We start from the raw sequence: 17,651 nt of genomic DNA on the forward strand, positions 1-17,651 counted from the left end.
GATTATTTTTCCTTTTAAAATAAGCAAGCTGAAGCCCAGAGAGGGGAAGTGGCTGGCAAAGTCAGGAGTAGTGCCTGGGTCTCCCAGCTTCTATCCTGCAGCTTTTTACAGAAATCCCAGTTTGTATATTTTTGCACAGACTCCGCAGGATGCAGTCCAGGAAGGGATGCAGGTGGAGGTGGAGAAGGAGGAGGGCCTGGGTTTCCACTTTTTCTCCTTCCCCATCACCAACAACCTGAACTCCCAACCCCCGTGGGGAATGGGGTAGGTCAGGGAGAGGACTGACAGGGATTATAGAAAGTGCGATCGAGGGTACAAGGGATCAAGTTTGGTAGCCGACAAGGAAGAGAGGTGAGGCAGAAGATGAGGGGAGGAGGTGAGGTAAACAGAGCAAAGGACCCACCTTCCCAGCTCAGGACCAGGGCTGGGCTCGAGTCTGGGCCCTGGTCTCGTTCTAATATCCCCTTGAGCAAGTCCTGGCACTTTTTCCTGCCTGTTTCCTTTGAGGGCTTCTCTGTCACCACCAGTAAGCATGTACAGGCTACAGGAGGAGCAGTGAAGAGCAGTGTGCTACAGAGAGCACTGCACCCTGGGAAACAGAATTAGTTGGACCAGCTCTGCCTGTAAGTAGCTGATTGTCTTGAGGCAACTTAAACGTTTCCTTGGACCTTAGATTCCTTGCCTGTAAAATAGGATGCGGCCAGATGATCTCTAAGGGTCCTTCTGGCTCTGAAAGCAATGATTTGGGGCATGGAACCTGTGGTTAGAGAGCTGGGGAATGGGCAGATGTGGGTTCCAGGGCACCCAGAATTGCAGGCTTAGGAGCTAACAGCAACCAGGCGTTCTGTGGTCTAGCAATCTTGCTTTATAGGTGAGGAAACTGGGCCTAGAAAGGCAAGTGATTTTTTGCTTCTCTCACCTTTATTCCTCTTTTCCCCTGAACGGTAGAGTCTGAAGGTTCAGGGCAAAGCAGTTTTGTGTAGTGGATACATACGCTTTTTTGTTGTTATTTTTCTGAATTATTTTGTTGACTTTCTAAGTTTTTTTTACATAAACAGTAAATGCTCATTATAAAAATTTCCATTAATACAGGAAGTGAAAAAAGTAAAGAACTGCAAATTGCTGTTATCCTCCCACCCTTACCCCTTAGGTCCCCAGAGGTGTCTCTGTTAATGGTTCAGTGTGTATCCATCCTGATCTTTCCAATGAATGTGCAAACTTGTATGCCTTTCCCCCATAACTGGATTATCATATACATTATTCAAGCATAGACTTTAGAATCAGACATATCTAGAGTCTAATCCCAGCTTATAGCTAATTATTTGAGTGACCTTGGCCAAGTTATTCAACCAGTGTTAGTCTCAATCTCCCCAGGTGTAAAATGAAAATAATAATAGTATCTACCTGGACTGGCTTGGTGGCTCATGCCTGTAATCCTGGCGCTTTGGAAGGCTGAGCCTGGTGGATCCCTTGAGCTCAGGAGTTCAAGACTAACCTGGGCAATTTAGCAAGACCTCATCTCTAACTAAAACAAAACACAAAAAAACTCCCCCAAAATTAGCCAGGTGTGGTGGTACGCACCTATAGTACCAGCTACTGGGAAGGCTGAGGTGGGAGAATCGCTTGAGCCAGGAAAGACGAGGCTGCAGTGAAATGTGATTGCGCCACTGCACTCCAACCTGAGCAACAGACCGATACCTTGTTTCTGTTAAAACAAACAAACAAAATAGTATCTACCTTATAGGACTGTGGTGAAGATTTAATGACATTTTATATGAATAGCACTTAACAGTTCCTGGTACTGATAGTAGTAAGCACTACACACACACACACACACACACACACACAGAGCACAGAATGAGTTAGGGGTAGAGTGAAAACTAGACCCCAAGTTTTCTGACCCTCAATCTCCTCGACTTTCTACCACGTCTGTCTGCTTCTCTCCTAGGTGCCTAGGCGTGGGTTAAGTGCTCACTAGTTGTTGAATGAATGATTGACGTTGTGTGTAAGGGGGTAGATCCAGGGATCTGAGGTCTGTGGAGTTCCTGGGATGCCTGCTCTGGAAAATGGAGGCTTTCACTCTGTGAGTTGGGAGGGTGTGGGGCAGTGTGGGTTGGCTGGACCAGCTGTTACTTCGGAGCTCCACGCCTGGAGAGTTGGGCCTCTAGGCAGAGCTGAGGGCCCAGAGTGGCTCTCAGCTTAAAGGATCTTGGCTTAGAAGGAATGTGCAGTGGGCTGCCTCTGCTCAGGAGGGGCTAAAAAAAGCCTCACCCTCCCCTGGGCTTTGTGTGAGGGTTATCAACTGCTCAAGTCAGCTCATCTCTCCGGCTGCTCTGGCATATTTGAGAAGGTCTGTTTCCCTGGTCCTTGTGGGTTTCCACCAATTGGCAGGAAGGGATCAGCCTGTCCTAGAGGTGAAGAGAGAGGTGTGGCGTGAAGGGGAGGGGGCTGGTGGCCCCAAACCTGGTGACAATACACAGTTGTCAGCTGTACCCTGCTGGCGTTTCTTCCTTTTATAGTCAGCAGCAGTTGCTCTTGCTCTCACCCAGCCCCTCTGTGGGGGCTCCTGCCCAGGATAAAAGGGAAGGGAGGCGGCCCAGGCTCCTATCTCATCTCCCAGACGCCACGTCTCTTGGTTTCTTCTTAGATCACTCCTCTGCCGAAGATCCCAACAAGACAACATGGCTCCCAAGAAGCCTGAGCCTAAGAAGGAGGTGGCCAAGCCAGCTCCAGCTCCAGCCCCTGCACCAGCCCCTGCCCCAGCTCCTGAGGCTCCCAGGGAACCTGCCTTTGACCCCAAGAGTGTAAAGGTAAGTGAGGCTCAGCCATTGGGATAGAGGTGGGGATGACATGCAGAGTCCTTTTGCTCTGGAGCTTAGAGATCTACTTTATGTGGGGCGGACTGGGATGAGGACTAGGGTGTCCATGACCCAGACCGCAGTCCCATGGGGCAGTGGAGTGGGTGTTGGGGTTGATTGATGAGGGGGAGATAGGGTCATAAACCTTTTCCATCAAGAATGAGGTGCTGCTTTGAGGGAGCCCTGTCCTGCTACCCTAGATTTGTGCAGCTAGTTGGGAATGGAGAGAGATACAACCAACCATTCATCCACCCTTTTATAAGGCATTGTGAGGACCACCATAGCAAAGTAAAAGAGACTAGCCTTTTCCTAGGAGGTAGTGGGATATCTTTATGGAGAACAGACACAGGGGAGCTGCCAGTGTAACTTGGAGTAAGTGATATAAACAGTGAGGGAATATCCTCCCTGTTCACGGCAGTTTGGGAAAGGCTTCACTCACAAACACTCTTATGGCAGGTGAGGGCAGGGTGGGAAGGAGGTTGTGGTTAAGGTAAGAGGAGCTTGGATTCCTGTCTTCTCTTTCCTTACCCAGACAGGCCTTTCCTTCTGTGGCCTTAGCCTGGGTTCCTATCTGTAGCAGGCAGAGGACTGGCCCAACCGGGGCTGAGACCCTCTCTCCGACTGGATCAGGAAGCTGGGCCTGGTTCCTTTGCCCCACCCTGCTCTCCTCACACAAAACATTCCTCTCCCTGGAGCTGGTGTGGGCCCTGCCTGCTGACTCAGTCATGTTAGACCTCCCAGCTCTCTGGCCCAGCTGCTGAAGGAATGGAACTGGTGGGAGAGGGGCGGGCTGAAGAGAGAGGGGGCCAGAGACCTCTGGAGAGGAGCAGTTTTAAGCCTTGGCACCAGAATGGAAGAGGTCAAGTGGCTACTGGTATGAAGAGCTATTAATAACAGGTTGGGAGTGCTGAGCCCCCAGGGATCTCAGCCTCAGGACAGGGCTGGGGGTGGTGAGGTATCAGGTCAAAATAAGAGCACAGGACCAGGTTCCGTGACAAGCAGGCAGGGAAATTAAAACCCAGAGCTCTAGTTGTATGACCTCCCTGCCCTCTGAGAATTCCTCTCATACCCACAGCCGGGATAACCCTACAATTATTATGCCAAAGACCCAGTCCCCACAAGGGGCAGGAGTTAAGGTGGAACTGCTTAGCCAAGAGATGGAGGCAATTGCCCCATTTCTGAACTTGGTTATGGCTCACTCTGGGGAAACTGAGGCTCCTGTAGGACCCTGAAAACACCTGCAGGTTTTCTAGGTCATACATCACTCCCTCTACAAGCTGAGCCTGGCAGGAAAAGCTATTTCCCCCTTCAAGATCCCTCCTCGCCTTCATTTCTGATTTGTTCCCATAAAGCACTGTGCCTTTGGGTGGGTTGCCAGGCCTGGTCCCTGGTGTCTGGGCAACAGCTGCCTAGTGGCATCCAACTGGTGTCCTTCCCTTGGCCTGTCACTTCTTTCATTCACTCTCCTCTCTCAATTTCTCACCCATGAGAAATTGCACCCCTGGTTGCAATCCTCTTTTCCATGTCTGCATCTTCGTGGGCGTTGTTGGGGGTTGTTGAAGTTGCTTTGAAGTAGAAAAAAAAAAATAGGTATCTTTATGAGAGCCATTTTCCCTATTATTGTGTTATACTTACCCAGTTCCTTTGATTAGAAGGTTCTTTCCTCCAAGATAGAGCAGAAGCCAGGTGAGGTGACTTGTGTTTATAATCCCAACCCTTTGGGAGGCCGAGGCGGGAGGGTCATTTGAGGCCAGGCATTTGAGTCCAGCCCGGGCAACATGGCAAGATCCTCGTCTCTACAAATAAATAAATAAATTATAAAAAAGATTCGAAGATAGAACACAAGCAAACTTAAGCCCAATGTGTGTAGTTATGACCACATCTATTGAGATTTTATGTTTTTACATTAATTGCTCTTACATGTTTATTCCTGGTACTTAAAGCATTGCAAAGTAAGGCAAACTGTGCCTTTCCTCAGAGAGTGAATGCAGAGCATCCTTCAGCCCATCTAGGGGGTTCCTTTAACTTTCTGACCACCCCCCACTTTTGGCAAAGTCTATTCCTGGCCACAGCTAGTTTTTTTTCCAACCCGGTTAACTCTCCACTGCCCCAACCCATCCCCAGCTCATGGCTGCCACCTCTGGGTCCTCATGAATGGAGGTCAGTTCTTGGAGATGAGGAGATGGGATGGGCACAGCACAAGCAGCAGCAGAATTAGTACTAGGAATGATGGCACTTGAAGAAGAGGCTCCAGGATTGGAAGCACCACCAGTGGAGAGGGGATGGGATGGGATGGGGTGGGGTGGGTGGGGTGCATAAGGACCAAGAGGTAACATACAAGATCTTAAATCAAAATGATGACTTGGGCTGGGTGCGGTGGGTCATGCCTGTAATCTCAGCACTTTGGGAGGTGGAGGCAGGTGGATCACGTGAGGTGAGGAGTTCGAGGCCAGCCTGGCCAACGTGGTGAAACCCTGTCTCTACTAAAAATACAAAAATTAGCTGGGCGTTGTGGTGGGCGCCTGTAATCCCAGCTACTGAGGCAGGAGAATTGCTTGAACCTGGGAGGCAGAGGTGGCAGTGAGCCAGGATTGCACCATGGCACTCCAGCCTGGGTGACAAGTGTGAAACTCCATCTCAAAAAATAAGAATAAAAAATAAAATAAAATAAAATGATGACTTACGCTTGGCCATTGTCATTCACTCTCCTCTTCTGTACTCAGCATTAAATTATTATGCATTATGAGGGGGAAGTCCAAAATGTATTACTTCCTGCAACAAATACTTTTTCAGTGCCTACTATATACTAAGCATTTCAGTGAACAATAACAAGAATCCTTGCCTGAGGGAACAGTGGCTTCAAGGAGACAGAGTGCACATAAAGGCATGACTGGAAACAATTAGGAAGCGTGGAGGGCCCATGCTAATTACTCTTGCTGTCCCAGAGTGCCTAAGAGTGTGTCAGAAGGCAAAATTACAACACATTTAGTTTTAAGATCTGAATTGGCTTTGATGTTTGAGTCTAGAATCTGGTAACAACGAGCCGAGCAGAGGAGGTGGTATTATAGACAGAGAAGGGCAGAGGCAAGCAGAAATGAAGAGCAAAATGCAGATTGGTCATTGCAAAGTTACTTTTCTTGTAAACGTTAAAGCAGATGGCACTTTCTTATCACGCTGGCTGAAACGGTCCTGTTTGGGGATCTGGCTATTATCTCTCACTTTCCTGATTTCTTGGAGAATCAGATCAACAACTTAGTTTCAGCTTGGTGATATGGAACTTCAGTATGAGTGAATCTATTTTGGTTTGGTCTATTGGGCCTAGTGTAGGAGCTCAGTACAAAACAATGGCCTCTTATAAATTGTACTTAACTAGGGACATGTGCGGAAGGAGGGGCTGGAGTGGGATGGGGTGTGGGAAGCCTTCATCGAAGGGAGTGGATTTAAAATCAGAATCAGATAGAAAGAGGAGTCAAAGGGTGGGGAGTGGTGGTGCCCAAAGAGGGCAGAAGTGCAGCTTGTCAGAGGACTATGGACTAGGAAGAGATTGAAGGGGCAACAGGGAGGGCAGTTTGTGGGTGGCTAGGATGGAGAATTTACCTTTGACCCAAAGGCATTGCAATAGGGAGTCCGTGTAGGTTCTACAATTATCTAGGGAATTTTTCTTTCCCTTTCCCTCTTACCTGGAACCATCACTTAATAAGTGGTATTGAGAGAACTTTGGAGTCTGCATTACAGTTGTCCTTCGTTCTCTGTAGGGGATTGGTTCCAGGACCCCCACGGATACCAAAATCTGAGGATGCTCAAGCCTCCTATGTAAAGTTTGCATATAATCTACACACAGCCTCCTGTATAATTTAAATCCTCTCTGGGTTACTTATAATACTTAGTACAATGTAAATACTATGTGATCGTTATGTTATATATTTTTTGTACTATATTTTATTGTCATGTGATTATTTACTGTTTTCTGAATATTTTCAATCCGGAGTTGGTTGAAGCTGGGGAGGAGGGCTGACTGTATTTTATAGCCTGTCAGTTGTGTCTCATTCAGCAGGAGACTTGTGTTTTACCCTTAGCACAAGTCTCCTTCCTTGCTTATCAGTGGCCTGCTGGAGGTGGCCAGACTGTATTGGAAGCCACTTCTGCTTCTGCTTCCCTTTGGGGACCTTTACAATTGCTTTTAGCAATCCAAGCCCTCACTTCTATTTCCCTCCCTGCAGATAGACTTCACTGCTGACCAGATTGAAGGTAAGTATGGACAACCCCACCTCTCCGTCTCTATTGCATTTTCCTGGAGGACGAGGAGAAGAAGGAGGAGGAGGAAGAGGAGGAGGAGTAGTTGTTGTCCTCATGGTAATAGTAATCACTATCATCGTCATAGCAAACCTGTATTGAGCATTTACCATGTGTCAGGCACAGTCCTAGGCACTTTATGTGGATTCACTCCTTTAATTCTCATAACAACACCATGAGGTAGCAATTGTTACCTCCCCCATGTACAAGTGATAAAACGGAGACACATAGAGATGGGGTGACTTGCCCAGTCTCACATGGCGGTCAGCAGTAGAGCTCAGGTTCAAACTCAGGCAATCTGATTCCAGATCTGTTTTCTCAACTGCCCCGCCAGACTGCTTGGAGCACAGCAGATGCTTAACAAAAGTTAGTGCCTTTTTTCCTCCACTCCAAAGATCTATCTAAGATATTTGGAAGCCCTCATTTCTGTTCCCATTATTGGAAAGCCCTCCTTAGTTTACCAGCTTCCTCTCCTGCCACCATGAAGTCTGCCAAGATGCTAACCCACTAATGGTGGCAGGGCCAATGAAATGTTTTATCACGTGATGCTCCATGTCCCCCAGCTGTAAAGCAGGACTCACTGTCATTGCAGTATATCCCCCACCGAATGCCTCCAGGACATAAAATTATAGGAATTGGAGGACCTTGAACAGTCACCTAATCCAGCCCCCTCATTTTAAGCACATGTTCTCTTTTAAAAATCAAATTAATATTTGCACATGGTAAAACAAAAAAGCAAACACACACACACATATTACTTAAAAGTAAATAATAAAAAATAAAAATCCTTTTTTTCCATGCTGATTCCTCTCCCAAAGACAACCACTGTGGACAGGTGTTTATGTATCCTTTCAGAAAAATATATAATGATACACAAGCTTGTGTGTATGTATGATGAGTGTATACAGTTTATACAAATCAAGCCATGTGATACACACTGACCACCTTTTATTAAATATATACTTGGATTTAGTAATATACAGTATTTGGATATCTTTTCACAATTAACACAAACAGTTCTTTTTTTTTTTTTAGACAGAGTCTCACTCTGTCGCCCAGGCTGGAATGCAGTGGCATGATCTCCGCTCACTGCAACCTCCACCTCCCAGGTTCATACCATTCTCCTGCCTCAGCCTCCCGAGGAGCTGGGACTGCAGGCGCCCGCCACCACGCCCGGCTAATTTTTTTTGTATATTTAGTAGAGACGGGGTTTCACCGTGTTAGCCAGGATGGTCTCGATCTCCTCACCTCATGATCTGCCCGCCTTGGCCTCCCAAAAGTGCTGGGATTACAGGTGTGAGCCACCACGCCCAGCCACACGAACAGTTCTACTTCATTCTTTTAAACAAGTATATAGACTCTCACACATAGGTGTAACCTTTTAATTTAATCAGGACTATATTGATAGGCTTTCAGATGTTTCCGGTTGGAGGATATCAGCTTTCTTTTCCCAGGTGGCCTTCCTAGCAGTGGTTTAAAGGATGGTGCATTTTAAATTATAATGGTTATTGCCAGGTTGCTTTCCAAAAAAGTGACACCGGTTTACCCACAAATACAGTGTGAGAGCTGGCATATGCCTTTTGAAACTAGTGAATTGAGCCTGACTCTGTTTTCATAATACTCAGTGGATACTCACTTAATTGCAGTCAGTATTAATTTCAATGCATTTTAGTTAAATATGTACTTACGTGGATATAGAAACATAAGGATACTAGTGAGGACTGGAAAATCAACTAATGATTTAAAATTTTAACTTCCCAAATGGCCAACTGCAACAGATGGTTGTGTCTTTTCAGGGCTGATGGGGAGGGGGTAACTCATTCTGATCTTTTATCCCTCCGACCTTGAAGACATTTTTCCTTCTCTTGAATCAGAATTGTTTTTCCTTTAATTTTACCCCAGCGATCTTTTCATTTGTTTTTTGGTGAAGATGATAATGGTTTTCTCATGTTATGGTGGAAAGAACATAATGTGGAATTAGGAGACTTTCGTATTAGCCCTAATTCTTCCACTATTGGCCATTTCACTTCTTTAAATCTTAATTTTCTTATCTACAAAGTGAGGGTATTTGGGTTTCAATTCAGACATTCTAGTCCATTCAGCATCCTCTAGATATCCTCCATCTATTTGGAGATAGTTTTCAAATCCCTCCTAAGGTTTATATTCTCTAGGTGACATGCCCCAATTTATTTTATTTTATTTTATTTTATTTCATTTTATTTTATGCTATCATTTTATTTTGAGACAAGGTCTTGCTGGGTCACCTAGGCTGGAGTGCAATGGTGCTATCATAGCTCATTGTAACCTTGAATTCCTGGTTTTAAGCAATCTTTTCACCCCAGTCTCCTGAGTAGCTAGTACTACAGGCATGTACCATTGTTTTTATGTTTTGTAGAGATGGGGGTCTTGCTATGTTGCCCAGACTAGGCTCCAACAATTGCCTGGCCTCAAGCAATCCTCTGGCGTCCCACAGTGCTGCGATTATAGGCATTAAGTCACTGTGCCTGGTCTCCCAGTTTCTTTTGTGCTTTTTTTTTTTTTTTTTTTTTTTCCTCATAGGAATTAGCTTCTAACCCTTGACTTCCTTCTCATCCCTCTCCAGATTTCTGTATTCTTTTAGAGAGGGGAGTCACTGCTGTAGTAAGCAGGTGACTACACTTCTGCAGAGTATTGAGGAAAGGTCTCTTCTGGACCCTTGAACATCACCTCTAATACCTGAAAATCACACTGGCTTTTTTTTTTTTTTTTCTAGTTGTAGTCCTAAACATCAGTGTTTGATTTTTTTTATGTGCATACCAGACTTCCCAGCAGGCCAGGCGATAGGTTGGAGCATCAGCAGTTATAACAAGCAGGTGTCCTCCTCTTCCTCCTTCCTCCCCATCATTTCCTTGGTTTCCTTAATAGTTGATCATAAGTCATATCTACATTGGCTTTTAAATGAGGATAATAATACCGATAGCATAAGGTTTTCTCATAAAGATTAATAGAGTGTTCTATGCAAAATTATTTGCTCAGGGCCTGGTTCATGGTAAGTGCTCAAATCATAGGTCATTGTTCTTATTACCCTCCTCTTCAGGTTTCACCCTCTTATTAAGCATCATTACATCTTTTTTTTTTTTTTTTTTTTTTTTGAGACAGAATTTTGCTCTTGTTGCCCAGGCTGGAGTGCAATGGTGTGATCTCTGCTCACTGCAAACTCTGCCTCCCGGCTTCAAGTGATGCTCCTGCTTCAGCCTCCCGAGTAGCTGGGATTACAGGTATGCATCACCAGGCCCAGCTAATTTTGTATTTTTAGTATAGATGGGGTTTCTCCGTGTTCATCAGGCTGGTCTCGAACTCCTAACCTCAGGTGATCCTCCCACTTCGGCCTCCCAAAGTACTGGGATTACAGGCGTGAACCATTGTGCCAGGCACATCATTACATTTTCTTTTGATGAGACTTCCTCTTTTGTTAAACTTGACCTCACTCTTCTGAATGAACTAGGAGATCAAAAAGTCTGACTTCAGATTCAACTAACAAATATGTATTTATTGAGCACTGAATTTGTGCCAGACACCATGCTAATTGTTTTAAAAGTAAAAAAGATTAAATCCTGGCCAGGTGCAGTGGCTCACACCTGTAATCTCAGCACTTTGGGAGGCTGAAGCAGGTGGATCACTTGAGGTCATGAGTTCGAGACCAGCCTGGCCAACATGGTGAAACCCCATCTCTACCAAGAGTATAAAAAATTAGTTGGGCGTGGTGGCACGCACCTGTAATCCCAGCTACTAGGGAGGCTGAGGCAGGACAATTGCTTGAACCTGGGAGGTGGAGGTTGCAGTAAGCTGAGATTGTGCCACTGCACTCCAGCCCGGGTGACAGAGCAAGACTTTGTCTCCAAAAAAATAAAAATAAAAACAAAAAAATAAATAAAAATATTAAATCCTTATAACAAGGCTATGAGGTAGGTGTTATTTCCTTTTTACAAAGGAGGAAACCAAGGTTCAGTGAGGTTAAATGATTTGGCCAAGATCACACAGTTAAGTGATCCAAATTAGGATTAAACTCAGTAAGATAATACTAGACGCACTGTTTATGCATTTACTATGTGCTGGACATTGTGTTAAAATTTTTTACATATATTATTGTATTTATACACATAGTATATTTACATACATTATTATATTAATTTGAATGTAATTTAAGAAACCTATGATAGCCAGGCGTGGTGACTCACACCTGTAATCCCAGCACTTTGGGAGGCCGATGTGCACGGATCACCTGAGGTCGGGAGTTCGAGACCAACCTGACCAACATGGAGAAACCGCCATCTCTACTAAAAATACAAAATTACCCTGGCATGGTGGCGCATGCCTGTAATCCCAGCTACTTGGGAGGCTGAGGCAGGAGAATTGCTTGAATCTGGGAGGCAGAGGTTGTGGTAAGCCGAGATCATGCCATTGCACTCCAGCATGGGCAACAAGAGTGAAACTCCATCTCAAAAAAAAAAAAAAACTAACTAAAAAGAAACCTATGATGTAGGTACCATTTATATAAGAGGTTTTTAGAGGTTAAATATTTATTTGACCAAAGTCAAGTAAGCAATGGGAATGAAATTTGAACTCAATTATTCAGTAATATGAAGGAAATGTGGTTTTATGTCTTTTAAATTCATATAAAGCCTAAGAAAGAGTTGAAAGTTAAGGTCCGGGGAATCTTCTGTGATATGTGGAATGATTTGTAAATAATCCATATGCAGCCTCTAGAGAAAGAAGTACTTGGAAAGGATTAAAACTGGCTTTTTTCCCTAAGTAGTTCATGAATTCTTTTTTGGCTTATACTGTTAATCTGCTTAGTAAACCACTTCTTTGTGGGTAGCATAAGGTAACTTCAATGCCCCTCCCAGGCCAAATTACCTCCACTAATGAACTGGTTGAATCCCAATCAATGAAGAATTGGGCCTAGGTGTGGTGACTCACACCTATCATCCCAGCACTTGAGAGGCCAAGGCAGATGGATCACTTGAGGCCAGGAATTTGAGACCAGCCTGGCCAACATGGTGAAACCCAGTCTCTGCTAAAGTACAAAAATTAGCCAGGTGTGGTGGTGGTGGTGGGCGCCTGTAATCCCAGCTACTCAGGAGGCTGAGGCACAGGAATTGCTTGAATCTGGGAGGTGGAGGTTGCAGTTAACCGAGATCACACCACTGCACTCCAGCCTGGGTGACAGAGCGAGACTCTGTCTCAAACAAAAACAAAAACAAAACAAAAACAAATCAATGAAGAGTTAAGGTTCTTTGAAAAAGGGACCAGGAGTGCCTTCCTTTGGTCTTGCTGCAGGGATATTTGCCCTGCTGCCTTCAAGGAGTCCAGTCCCTATGGTTCTGGGCTGGTAAGTAGGAAACAGAACTGGGAAACAGTTGTAACCACCATTTGTCGATTCCCTTACCATATGCTGGACATTGCTCGGCGTGCTTTGTGATCCCACCTGCAACCCGCTCAAGTGATCACTGTATCTCCACTTAGAGCTAAGAAAACGAGGGCCCACAGAGGTTAATAGTTTGCCCCAGGCTGTATGCGAGTGGATGGCAGAGCTGGGGTGGTCTGACAACTGCCTCATCAGGCCTGGGAGCCGCCTTTCAGCCTGGAACAGGCAGTACTGATAATAGCTGACTTTCCAGCGGTCTTATCACTTTGTAAAATGCTTCCACACACTGCGACCTCCCTTCGCTCTCACAGTGACAGGCCCAGGGAGTGGGGTGGAGTTGTCACTCCCTTTGTGTGCACAGGAAGCTGAGACCCAGCCCGGCTTATCCTGCACTCTGAGGCAGAGCCAAGATGAGAATTTAGGAATCCTCAGTTCCGGGCCAGTGCTATTTTCACTTGTCTGTCATTTCAGCAGTCAGGAACCTCACCTACACCAGAGCAGGATGTGTGGGTGGGAGGGGTGGAAACCAGGGAGACATTTGAATTTTTTTTTTTTTTTTTTTTGAGATGGAGTCTCACTCTGTCATCCAGGCTGGATTGCAGTGGTGCTATCTCGGCTCACTGCAACCTCTGCCTCCCGAGCTCAAGCGATTCTCGTGCTGCAGCCTCCCAACATTCGAATTTTATAACAATGAAGCAATAGAAGAGACCCCAGGCCCAGCCCTAGAATGGGTCGTGGAGGCACCAGGCTGCCTCTTGGTTTGGCAGAAGATGAGATGGGGACGGGTTCGAGGGAGGGCCTAGGCTAATGGACAAAGAGAAATATTGGAATATTTTAACAACCACACGCACCTACTATTCAGCTTGGTGGAGGCTGATTGGCCACCAGCCACCACCTTCAATGGGGATTGGGGGGTATGGCTGGGTCTTCTCTTCACAGAGTTCAAAGAGGCCTTTTCATTGTTTGATCGGACCCCAACTGGAGAGATGAAGATCACCTACGGCCAGTGTGGGGATGTACTGCGGGCCCTGGGTCAGAACCCTACCAACGCCGAGGTGCTGCGCGTGCTGGGCAAGCCCAAGCCTGAAGGTCAGTGCGTCTGCATGGCAGACCTCTCCCAGGGTCCAACTTGCAGTCCCTGGGCTCCCTCCTTGTCCAGATTTTCTCTGCCATCTGGGCTCTCTCTTCTCCCGCTTTAGCCCCTCAGGACCAGCCTCCCCTACCCAGCTTACCCTAGTCCCACTTTGAGAATTTTTCTAGACGTCTCGTACTTAAGTGACCCTGGAGGAAGGTAGCCTGGGCTTGTTTCCCTCACGAGGTTGGGAGCTCCTGCGGGGCAGGAGCTACATTCTGTTGCCTCAGTGTCTGAGGAAGGCTGGGTGGGAATCTGGAAATCTGGTAACTGATGGTTCTCACTCCCCAGCCCAGGAGCTCTCAGGAGAGGCATCTGTCACAGCACCCAGTATCCTGTGGTGGCCATCGTGAGCTGTATTACAAATCATTTGTTTCTAATAATGGTTAGAGTACTGACTTTTACAAATTGTTTGATATGAATTAGAGCAGCTTCAAGATTCTTAGCTCTACATGCTGCCTCTTGCATTCATTTGCACTTCAATAGGTTTTGGTGAGTGAGTGTTTAGAAAGTGGTGCAAACGATTCTTTTGTAGCTCATAAGTGCGACCGTTGAGTGTTCATACTCATGTGTGAGCTGTGCCTCCGTCAGTCCTTGTTACGGCAGATGAAAAGAGGTGCAAGGGCGTGTGTCCCATTTGTAATGTCATCTGTCATGTGTGCTAGTCAAGTTAACAGCTGCTCTAAAACACACACACATGCTTCTCCTCAGTGGTGTTGGCATGGGATTTGGGGTGGGGTGAGCCTCTCAGCAAGGGCGGGCCATCTCTGGAGGCTTCCTGGGTCCCATATTGGTTCCCCCCTCCATCCCTTGGTTCTGGCCCTTTCCCCTTCTCCTCTGGCTGAAGATAACCGCGGGGGTGAAGGATGTGGGCAGGAAAGGACCAGAGGGCTAGGAGCTTGTGTCTCAGAAGTCAGAAGCAAGTCCTGGGTGCTTATAAAAGAAAGAAATGCCCACATTTGTGGTATTTAAAAATAGTTTGCCTCTATTAAATTAAAGCTTTTTAACGCACTACCATGTGGGAGAAGTGTGCTGTTCACAAGAGAACTGCGAATTTATAAAACTTATTGATTCAGAGTAGCTTCAAGCTCTAGTGATGGGACCCCATGCAGAGTGGTGCAAACATTTCTTTTTTCAGTCCTGTCTGTTTGCCCCTGTGATTATAGGTCTGTCACATGTCAAGGGTCTAAACTGAGTGTGAGGCCCGGGCTGCGTGGCACTTCGGGCCCCTCACATCCTGCTGCTGCCACCCTCAGCTCCTTCACCTGGTTGGCCACCTGGTGCTCAGAGGTCTGGGTGGAGGGCTCCTTTTTCCTTCCACCCTACTCCTTTCACTGAGAAAAGAAGGCCCCTGAGACTGTCTCCCCAGCCCCCAGTCCCCTGCCTTGCTTGGATGGGCAGCTCTGTGTCCTCCAGGAGCACTAATGGGTGTGCCACCCAGAAGTAGCTGTAGCCCGAGCCCTGGGTGCTGCCAGACTTGGGGTGAGGCCCCCTCTTGACCCTCTGCTTCCCTGAGCACCAGCTCACGTTGCTTTCTCTTTCTCTACCCTGCCTGCCTAAAGAGATGAATGTCAAGATGCTGGACTTTGAGACGTTCTTGCCCATCCTGCAGCACATCTCCCGCAACAAGGAGCAGGGCACCTATGAGGACTTTGTGGAGGGCCTGCGTGTCTTTGACAAGGAGAGCAATGGCACGGTCATGGGTGCCGAGCTTCGGCACGTCCTTGCCACCCTGGGTATGCCAGCTGGGCAGAGATGGAGACCAAGTGGGAGGAATGGAGGGGTGGGAGGTGCCAAGGTGACATATACTGGTTGGGTTGGGGGGTGGTATACAAGGGTCTTTGCATCCTGAGGATAATGACCTGATCCAGGCCCTGCTTCCCTGGGCTCTGCAAGAACAACCATCCCCAGTTCGGTTTGCTCAGCAGGTACCAGGGTTTGGGAGAGGAGGGGAGAGCAGGTTGGCAGAGCAGGGGTTACTGCTGAGGCCTGAGAGGTGGGACTCAGGGCTTCTTTCCTTGTCTTTGCCTGAAACACTGAGGCCCTGGCAGCTGTAAGGCAAAGGGGGAGGCTTCGGAGACTAGGCAAGACCTTAAGACCCTTGACCCCACCCTTCAAAGCATTTGGGGGAGGCTTGGTTTGAACCACTTCCCAGATCCAGGCAGTCTTGAACCTTCAGACTTATGGGGGTATTTGGGTATTGCCAGTTCCTCCTTTGCCATCTGTAATTAAGAGCGCACCACCTCCCAAACCCATTGCAGGAGAGAAGATGACTGAGGCTGAAGTGGAGCAGCTGTTAGCTGGGCAAGAGGATGCCAATGGCTGCATCAATTATGAAGGTATTAAGCCACGCCTTGCTTCCCAGGGCAGCCAGGGATGGTAGCGTGGGAACAGCTTGGGTGGGGTAGGCCCAGGAACTGGGGAGTGTGTGTCTGATGTGGGCTTTGGTAGACCCCCTATTGGATGTTGTTCTTTTCCATCTTGTGAGTGAACCTCCTAGTGTAATGGTGGAAGCATGGATTTTGCAGCTAGCTCTGTGATATATTAGCTGGTGGACTCGATTAAGTCACTTATTTTCTCTGAGCCTCAGTTTTCCCATCTGAGGGATAGGGGTGATGCTGGCACCTTTCTCAAGGCTGTGGGGATTCATAGCGATAATGTAGTTCATTCCATTTGTGTTGAGAATGAGCACAGAGAGTGGGCACAGAGCAGAGTTTAAATGTTTGCCCTTCTTCCACCTTCTCCCCACCAACCCCCAAATAAGAGCAGGAACTACACAGTCTGGAGAAAGGAGAGTGGGAGGGTTGGAAGTCAGGCAGTGTGGAGAAGGGACAAGTGGTTTATGGGCCTAGAGGTGCTGAGCCACACGGCAACTGATTTTCATTTCTTTCCTAGCCTTTGTCAAGCACATCATGTCGGGGTGAAGCAGAGTCTTCCAGGTGAGTGCAGCCTCCCCCCCGGTCCCTTCTGGGATCACTTAGGGCCTTAAGAATACCACCACATGCCCTAGAAGGCGTCTGCCCCAGCCCTGACCCCGTAAGAGGAAACCACTTGGGATCAGGACGTGAGGACAGCCCTGCTCACTCACCATCTCCTGTCTCCTGCCTGCCTTTGCCTGTTCTCCCTGTCTTGACCCTGTCAGTCACATCCTCTTGCCTCTCCCAGGATCTCTCAAGGCAATGCCCTTCCCTCAGGCCTGAGGTCTCCTGTACAGGCTCCTGGGAGTGAGAAAACCAGATCCCAAGTGGAAGAGAGAGTCCCTGGCCTGTGCTCTTGACCCTGTTCTTCCTCACTTCTTTCCCTAGGTTCTCCCTGTGATCCCCCTGGGTGTGGTAAGGGGCTGGGTATAGGAGGCTGAAATGCCCTTTCCACCTAGCACTTTCTTTCAGGTGCCTGGCCCTTGGCCTTAGCCATACCAGGGTGAGTTAGAGAGAGGCCCCGGATGGTTGAGCTGAGATGGAGTCCTCGACTTATCACCATGCCACTGCCCCAAGGACCTTACAGACCCTCCCTGTTAATAAACTGCTCCAATACGGTCAGGCTGGGCTCTGGGATTATGACCAGTCTCTGTTTTGTTTGTTTTTTATAAAACTAATTAACAGATTGAGTTGGTTTGTGGTGTGTGTGTGATAATGTCACCTGCGGTCTCATGTGTGCTCAGAGAAATGAGTAGCATCTGGGAGCTAGGAGACAAGGACAAAAGCCTGTGGATCTAGAGATATTGGGGTCAGACTCAGGAGAGTAAGCTCTGGAAGGCCAGCAGTTTGAGGAGTTGTCACCTGGAGGAGTTTCATTCCCTTCTGGCTCACCCTCTACCTTATCACACCTCCAGGTGGCAGGCAGAGAGAGGCCAGGCTGAGGCAGGGACTCCTCCTGTGGTTCTTGCTGTTGCTGCTTTTAAACAAAAATTGTTGTAAAATACACATAATATAAAATTTACCTTCTTAACCATTTTTAAGCA

At 47.2% G+C, this 17,651-nt stretch overlaps 1 protein-coding gene and 1 pseudogene across 4 annotated transcripts in view; both read left to right on the forward strand.

Annotated features, from left to right (window-relative positions):
* LOC105483065 (myosin light chain 4) overlaps positions 1-17,277 on the forward strand; it is a 35,140-nt gene extending 17,863 nt beyond the window's left edge. For all 4 annotated transcript variants that reach the window (XM_011743653.2, XM_011743649.2, XM_011743648.3 and 1 more), the window contains 7 exons: positions 2,648-2,810; positions 7,079-7,106; positions 13,498-13,647; positions 15,253-15,426; positions 15,952-16,029; positions 16,586-16,629; positions 17,080-17,277. In XM_011743653.2, coding sequence (XP_011741955.2) covers positions 2,682-2,810; positions 7,079-7,106; positions 13,498-13,647; positions 15,253-15,426; positions 15,952-16,029; positions 16,586-16,614 — 588 coding nt within the window. In that variant the 5' untranslated portion in view covers positions 2,648-2,681 and the 3' untranslated portion in view covers positions 16,615-16,629; positions 17,080-17,277. The remainder of the gene's footprint in view (positions 1-2,647; positions 2,811-7,078; positions 7,107-13,497; positions 13,648-15,252; positions 15,427-15,951; positions 16,030-16,585; positions 16,630-17,079) is intronic.
* Positions 14,214-14,333, forward strand: LOC112426943 (small nucleolar RNA U13; annotated as a pseudogene).
* Positions 17,278-17,651: the final 374 nt, after the last annotated feature.

The sequence above is a fragment of the Macaca nemestrina genome, chromosome 17, assembly GCF_043159975.1.
Source record: "Macaca nemestrina isolate mMacNem1 chromosome 17, mMacNem.hap1, whole genome shotgun sequence".
NCBI lineage: Eukaryota > Metazoa > Chordata > Mammalia > Primates > Cercopithecidae > Macaca > Macaca nemestrina.